General features: G+C 28.9%; 1 protein-coding gene across 1 annotated transcript; it reads right to left on the reverse strand.

Annotated features, from left to right (window-relative positions):
- Positions 1 to 2,239: 2,239 nt before the first annotated feature.
- Positions 2,240 to 6,932, reverse strand: LOC114282269 (mavicyanin). Its single transcript, XM_082875662.1, has 2 exons — positions 6,581 to 6,932; positions 2,240 to 2,769 (listed from the first exon to the last, which is right to left on the reverse strand). The coding sequence occupies exons 1-2, from the start codon at positions 6,759 to 6,761 to the stop codon at positions 2,399 to 2,401; spliced, it is 552 nt and encodes a 183-aa protein (XP_082731788.1). The 5' UTR covers positions 6,762 to 6,932; the 3' UTR covers positions 2,240 to 2,398.
- Between the last annotated feature and the right edge of the window lie 1,937 nt (positions 6,933 to 8,869).

An 8,869-nucleotide genomic window follows, 5' to 3' on the forward strand; every position in this document is an offset into this window, starting at 1 on the left:
ATCTCTCCGTGGACGTAGACATTTGCCGAACCACGTAAATATTCTTGTGTTATTGTGTGAAATTGATTTCTGGTGTCCCATAGTCCTAACATGGTGCTGGTGTGCTTGTATGTTATGTGCTTTGCATGGTCATGGGGACCTCTTAGTTGGCTGATTCCTAGCGAAACCTTCCCTCTCGAGACTAGAACCTCAGGCTTTGCTTTCGCTGTCAGCTCCAACATGTTGATGACTTTCCTGGTGGCTCAAGCTTTCTTATCGATGCTCTGTCACATGCGAGCCTTCATATTTTTTTTCTTCTCGCCTTGGATTTTGGTCATGGGATTGTTTGTGGTGTTCCTCGTGCCGGAAACGAAGGGCGTTCCGATCGATTCCATTGTGGAAAGGGTGTGGAAACATCATCCAGTGTGGAAGAAGTTCATGAATGATGACGGTCCAAAGAGCCAGGAGATGATCTGATCGTGACACACTTATTAAAACTGATTGTTGATACGAATAAGATTTTCTTCCCATTTTTTTGGGAATTGTTTTTAGTGTTTTCATGGAGTTTGTTAATTGGCGTGGAAGATATGTCATGCAAAGCTTTTCTTATGTCCCCCCTCCCTCGAAATTGACTATGAAATTTTAAAGTATAAGAAAAATAATGTGTTTTCATGGAGTTAGTTAATTGTTTTGGAAGATATGTTGCATATATAATTTTTTTTTTTAATGTTTTATTGTTATTTTTTCCCCCCCAAATTGATTATGAAATTTTAAGAAAGTATAAGGCTCTGTTTGTTTTGACGTAAAATATTTTATAGAAAAAATATTTTTCTTGTAAATTGATTTTACAAAAAATAAAATTTGTCTTTTGTTTTTCAGCGTTTAGTTGACGCTTGAAACAAAAATATTTTATTACTTAAAAGAGAAATTTTGATTCAATAAAGTGTTATTTATAACCTTTTAGTGTGTTAAAATATTTATTTGAAAATGTAGTGATTGATAGTCAATTTTGTAAAAAATTAATTTAAGAAATTTTTTAAGGTAAATCATTTTTGGAAAAATGATGTAAAAATATTTTTATTAAAAAATGTTTTACTTACTTCCAAACGATGGAAAATGAAAAAAATATTTTAGATGAAAACAAATAGAGCCTATTGTTTTATTTTATTTTATTTTATCCCCCAAATTGACTATGAAATTTTGAAGTATCAAAGAAAATTTTGGTAGTGTTTGGTTTTAGATTGGAATCATGATTCCAATAAAAAAATTTCAAAACTCTTTTAAAATACTATTTTCAAAACTCATAACAAACTCTTTTCAAATTTTTTTTTTTTTTAAAAAAAAAAGTTTTATTTTGTTCTTTAAAATTATTTTTATTTTTGATTTTTTTTGAAAAAATATTTTTTTCAGATAATATTATTTTTATTTTTATTTTTTAAGAAAAATATTTTATTATTTTTTTTGAAAAAAATATTTTGTTATTTTTTTTAAATATTGGCCAAATAATTTGTTATGATTTAAATATATATGGGTGATTCAATATTTTTTAAAATTTTAAAAAAAAAATTATAAAAAATATTTAAAATATTTGAAATAAAAAATATGAAAATATTTAAAATAAAGATTATATATTTAAAATAAAAAATATATTTTTTAAAATATTTTAAAAAATTTAGCACACAAATGTAGCAAATACAGCGCACATTAAAAAACTAATTAAATATTTACCCTACAAAAATAAAATTAAGAAATTTTTTAAATATTTTAAAAAAATTAATCCAAAATAATTTCAAAATACAACTCAAAATTCAAAACGAAACAAGTTTTCTCTTTTCAAAACTTACTTCAATTTTATTTTTATTTTTTCAAAATACAACTAAATACTCAAATCATGATTTTAAAACTAAACTAAACGGAATGTTTTCATGGAGTTCTCTAATTGTTTTAGAAGATATGTCACGTATATAGTTTTTTTTTTTTTTTTTTGCAAATTGATTATGAAATTTTAAGAAAGTATTACACAAAATATTTGCAAATTTTGTTCGACTGATTTTTTTTGTTTTTTGTGTGTGAATACCACAGGTTCAAAGGCAAAAAGAACTCGCAGCGGATGTCAATATATAACAATTAAAAAATTATTGATCAAAAAAAAAAATTACAATGAAAAAATTAAATATATATATATATATAAATTTTTTTAATTTAATACCACTAATATGGAACTTCTAACATGGCTCATTCAAATCACAAAGAAGTGGTATGTACTGTAACAAATTATTTGAATATTGATAAGTTGTTTTGGATGCAAAATACCCATCTGTGTCTAAAAGTAAACTGAACAATCTCCACTTTACACACACAATGATGAAATAAACTACCCAAAAACCCATAAACTGAACTGAGAGACTCTCTTCCCTGATTAAGCAAAACCTGAAAGAAAAACTGCGAAAACCGCCATAGACAATCCGAGCTTACCAAGAAGCCCCATCAAAGCATACCGTGGAGCAGCAGCACTTGGAGGAGGTGCAGCAGGTGCTATGGTGGCAGGACTTGAAGGGGACGGTGAAGGGGTCGGAGAGAGTGGAGTCCGAGGCACATTGATGTCAACCTTCTGTCCAGCCTGGCAGTGACCGGTGAAGCCACATAGGAAGAGGTGATGGCCGCGTTTGGTGATGGTGATGGAGTCGTTTCCCGTGCTGTAGGTGGCGATTGGGGCTGAGGAATTGCAGGCTTGGTACTCTTTGTGGGTCACTTGCAACACGTTGTGATATTGAGAATTGTATTCGAAAACTGTTTCGCCATTTAACATAAATTTTGTTAGGATAATGTGTGAACACAACAAATATCAGAAACATGAGGTAGAAGTAAGAAAACAGAGAATGACATGTCACAAGATGAGCAGGACTATGGGATTTTAGTCTTACTATTGCACAATATAATTTTCATCCTTCTATTTTCTTTCTACCGATTATTGAAAAATAAAAACCCAAACCCTATCCAGCCCAACCTGAATCATGCATGGACTCATTTACAAACTTTTATGCCCTTTCTCTCCCTTCCTTGGTGGTCGATTTTGAGCTTAAGTTGACTTACCCTGGTCCATGGATTTTTTTCTGATGGATGATATTTTTGTTTAGTAGGGGCAAAATCTTACTTTAAACCATTCAATTTTTTTTTTCCTGACTGACAATTGAATATTTTCCCTTAATCTAAACCTAATTTTTAAAAAATTGGATGCAATTCAACTAAATTGGACCCCAATGCCAAACACCTAACATCCATAAAATTCAGGAAATCTACAAAATTTTGCCCGAATATGTTAAAAACACAATTTAATACAGTGAATCCAGTGCATAAAAACAATAAAATTTAACACAGTAAATTTATTGCATAAATTAATTTGTATATTTAAATTTTGTGTAGCTTTCATTCTCTTACTTTGTCAATTGTATATTTATGTTGTGATGTACAATATAGACTTATTTACGAAGAAATCATTACAAGGGACAAATAACAGATCTAAAATGGTCAAATATAATAAGTAGCAAAGGATAAACAATGTTTTCATTTTCAAAATTTAGTGCACTCTGCCTCTGCCTAAGGTAAGTCCACCCTGCTGAGCTAGGTGCTACGCTCATACATCATGTGGTAAAGTTTTTTCATAACCCAACAAAGTTTGCTTAATTTTCTTTATAGGAAAACAACAAATCAGATTATTTGATTAAAAAATGTTTATAAAAATATGGGATGCAATCATTTTTGGTGAAAAAAATACAACAAAATCGTATCCAAAAAGTTATTATTTGATCTCTTTAGTTTTACCATTTTGTAAAAAAATAATAAATAAAATATGAAAACCGCGCCTGCTAACTATATATTTATAAAATAAATCTAAAGTATTTTAGACATAATCCAGTTGGAATCCACCCTTTGTCTCTCAATTGTACCATTAGGTAAATTTTTTTTTTAGCACGACTACATATATAATTAGAATTACAAATACACAAAATTTCAAAATACACTTCATTTATAATTGAGTGATTAATGTCTAGTGTACATCCCTAACAAAAATTGGTTACTAATAGCTTTGTCATATATGTGTGTGTGTGTTTGTTTGTTTGTTTTTTTTTTTTTTTCAATACCAAATTAATTCATTGATTGTTATTTATATACTATGTTTTTTTTTGTACTATGCATGGACATCTACTGCAAACACAACGTACAACAGTTGGATTTTAAATTCAAAAATGTTGTGTATTATGAAAAAATATTTTAAAATTTATTGCGAAATAAATTATGTAATATAAATTTTAAATTGATATAATTATAATTTATAAATGTTTTTTTTTTAATTTATAATATTACTATCATAATTAATGGCCATCATAATTAAAGCAGTGCACGTGATGATATGATTAGAGTTGGGAGTATGTGTTTTGGGTAATGAATTTTGAAGTGGGGCCATCAACACTAAGCCTCCGTTTGTGAAGTGGGTTGACTTTTTGATTTTTTTGGCTATTTTAGCCTGGGCTAAAAAGTTTGGTTTGGGAATGACTTTTTGGCTTTTTTGACTTTTTTTTGTGAGAGAAGAATGTAATGATTATAGGTTGGATGTGATGTTTTGTTTGTTATGGCTAAAATAGCCTATTTTGTTTTTTGTGACTAAAATAGTCAAAAAAATCTAAAAAAGCCCTTGCCAAACACAGGCTAACTACGCACCACTGGCCACACATCATCAACTTCAAAAACAAAAATATTTCAGAATTCAAGAGCTTTAGAGTTGCTTTAATGAGATGATAATGGTGTGGGTCTTATCTTAGCTCTTGTCTGTAAATAGATTAATTTAGTAATTTTTTATTATTTAATTAAAATATAAATTAATAAAAATTAATATATTTGATATAATTTTTTAATTTTTTATAAAAAAATGTATAAAAAGTAAAGAGAAAAGAAAATTTTTGACTTTTTAATAAAAATTATTGACTTTTTAATTTTTTTAATAACTTTTTAATTTTTTAACTAAAAAAATCACTTGTTAAACAAGGTCTTAATATGATATTTTGATTTAATTTTTTTTGTATTTAGAAGTACAAACTCAATGGAGCTCTGCTTTAAGCTCTATGTTTAGAGCTACTAATCACTACTGTTCCAAAAAAAATAGAGGGATGGATATGATTGATTCGCTAGGACACTGGACCATTGGAGGCGTCCACGTGTCATGAAGTTGGGCCAAACAACAAAGGCCAACTTTGTTGGTATCCCACAAAGCTGTGGCAGACAACTCAAAAGAAGCCGACCACTCAAAAGAAGCCTAAGCTATCAACTACTCTTCTATTTGCATAGGAATATGTGAATGTTAGAGACCCTCTATGGTGTGATGTCACACATATCGTAATAAAAATTTTGATAAATTTTCTAGTCTTAATATTTCAGCAATGCTAAGTATCATGAAAAGTCTTTCATAAAAATGATCATGAAAGATTTATGACCTTTGGATTACACTTACAATAAAACACCACACAGTAATCAAGACAATCTAAGGATCACAAATTTTTTATAATCATTTTCATAAAAAAATTTTCATAATCCCTAATATTTCTCTTAATATTTTTCATATGTGAATAACACTCTATTGTGCTACATGCAAGCCAAAGAAAAATAGAGATAGAGCAGCGATAGGACAATAATAGATATTTTGGCATATTTAAAAGTCTTTTGATTGAATTGTAAGTTGATATTGAATGAGTTTATTATGGCGCTGTTTGGATAGTTAGGTTTTTGATTTTTTTTTTATTAAAAGACAAATTGATTACAAAATCAAAAAAATTAAATCCAAATAAAATATCACATTAAATTTCATAATCATTTTACTTTTTCTCTCACAAACATCACATCTAACCACAAAAAAAAATTCAATTATTTTCCCAAACATAAATTTTTTTGTTCAATTATATTCTACAATTAAAAAAATTTACAAAAAAACTCATTTTCCAAACACCACTGTAACACATTTCTTATTTTTCCCTTCCGTTGCCAGCAACAATAAACTCATGTTTGATCGTCCAAAAAACTAATTTAAAAATCATGTCAATGACCATCAAATAAATGCCATTATATGACAGTCTGAAAAAAAAAAACCAATCAAATAAAGCCAAATTTTTGTTTCAGCCAAGCTGAGAAGAGGTTTTACTACCATGGGTCCCAAACAACTAAAAATCAATCTACTGTTTATGGTTTTCTTTCTTTCTTTCAAGCGTTCTCACCAACCAAACAAAGCAAAAGCGAACACTCTGTTTGGAATTGAAGAATTTTGAAATGCTAGTATTCAACCAAGAGATGCATACATACAATACATAAAGACATATATGCACACACGATACATGTAGATATACAACGATCAAGATATCCGGTCTCTAAAGTTCTTTATTTCCCTATAGTAAATACTAATAGTAATTATGTAAAAATCTCAAAACACATACTTTTTCCACATAATTCAACAATTGCGAGTATTTTAAAACAGTAAAACCGAGTTATTTGGACCTGGAGATCTCGTGCCGATGCCATATAAAACAAAACAGGGAGCATGAAAGAGTAAACTTACTGATGACATCTCCAACATGAAACGTCTTGGAAGCAGCCCAGGCTTTGTAATCAATATTCCCAATGATGGTCCAACCAGCTGAGTCCCCAACCTTGTACACTGTTGCCTTTGAAACCTCCAAGCCAGCAAACATGGCTACCAACAACAGAGCCACCGCTCTACACCCCACACTCAAATCCATGGCTCAGAGAGAGACAGAGAGAGCTGAAGGGTCGTTTCTGTTTGGGGCCCTCTACAAATTGGCTGAGAGAGAGAGAGAGAGAGGGGGAGAGACAGAGCTGAAGGGTCTTATCTGTTTGGGGCCCTTTATAATTTTTTGGACTCACCAATGGTTTGTTTGGAGCCTTCGAATAATGTCAAACAAGTTTGGTAAGATTTATTTTTAATTTATTTTAATTTTTTATTTAATTTAAATTATTTTGATGTATTTAGTTTAACTTAACAATACAGTTTATAACTTTTTGTAAGTCAAAAATCAACTTATTCTTTGAGTGGATGAGGATAAGCTTAATTTATAAGTCAAAAATCAACTTATGTTTATAGCTATAAGTTATAAATTGTTAAGATATAAGTTATAATCACTTTTCTACAACTCTACCAAACGATGTTAGAGACATTAAATTTTGGGTGATATTACATTATTCACACACACGTAGATTTGTAAGAGTCTTACCCATGTGAAAAGTTTAATAAAATATTTAATAGAATATTTGAGATATATAGCACAAAACTAATGCTAACAAGTACTTAAGTTAAAGTGGATTTAATACGTTATTAAGGGATTGTTTGGGATGACCTAAATAAGTGTACTTTTTTTCTTTTTACGAAAAGATGTGCAGAAAAGTAGAGAGGTGATGTGATATAAAAAATATAAAATATAAAAAGATGGGTTATTTTTGAGTCGTCAAACTTGACCTAAATTATTTTGATTTTATTAAGTTTCAAATTTTAACTTTTCATTAAATTGATAATTTTCTAATTTTAGTAATCCATTAAATTGAATGTATTTATGTTTCAATGAATTTTGAATTTGAATACAACTAATATTTTCCATTTTCATGCATAAAAATAAGGGAGATATATTAGAAGGGAAGTGATTGAGACACTCTCCAATCACCACCCCCACTCCCTATACACATGTGGTGGGTGGTGATTGGAGGAGAAGGAAAAAAAGAAAAAGAAAAAAGAAAAATTGGCCAATCAGAGAGAGATGGAGTCAAAGGGAGTGCCTCTTTGAGGGAGTTCAATTCATTTTTCATATTAGAAAATCTTTTTTTTTAAGTGTTTGTATCCTTGTGATCAAAAAATAAATAAATATATTTGTATCCTAATTAGTCTATAAGACATTCTTGTATTTCAATCAGTCCCATTATTTGAACATGTCATCTACCAAATCCTAATTCTCATATTTGAAGTATTTTTTGAATATTTCTACCGTTACAAATATTTTTTTAACAGTTAGCAATTTGGTGATGTGAACATTCATATTTATAATGTGAATATTTACATTGACGTGTGAATGGTCACATTGACATATTAACATTCACATTGATGGTGTGAACATTCATATTGACGGTGTGAACATTTACATCAAGAAACATTCACGCTATAAATGTGAATATTATTAGAGGTATTTTGGTAACTATATCACTCATAAGACTTATTGGAGTATAAGAAAATAATATGAACTAAATGAAACATAAATAGGTGAAAAAAAAATATGAAAAAGTGGCCCAAAAATAATTATTACTTAATATTTAACAAATTTTAAAAACGTAATAAAATATCATTAATTATTCTTAATGACTCATAATAAAATAATAACAATACTATAAACTCAAACTTACGAATCCAGAATTTATTCTAAAAAAAAAAAAAAATTCAATGGTTAAAATTCATTTTACTCATAGACCCTACACTTCATAAATTTAATATCCACCATACGAACACATTCTTTACAAATTAATCAATGATTAAAATTCATTTTATTCATGAACCCCACACTTTATAAATTTAATATCTACCATACAAACACATTCTTCACAAATTATAGGTTGATAAGTCTTGGTCACAACATTTTTCATAACATAGAAGTTATTTTATTATTTTATTTTATTTTTACAGTGACAGACCTTTCTGGTGAAATTACAATTGTTGTCTTCGTCCAATAAAAGCTACTCTCTTATAATTTCTGTTTTGTTGCTTTGTAGATTTATTGGAGATATTTTTTTTGTTCCCTTCTTGTTCATTTCTAAGAGCCATAAAGTAGAATTCTGAATTATCTCATGG

Source organism: Camellia sinensis, chromosome 6 (genome assembly GCF_055761805.1).
Source record: "Camellia sinensis isolate YWXY chromosome 6, ASM5576180v1, whole genome shotgun sequence".
Classification (NCBI taxonomy): Eukaryota; Viridiplantae; Streptophyta; class Magnoliopsida; order Ericales; family Theaceae; genus Camellia; species Camellia sinensis.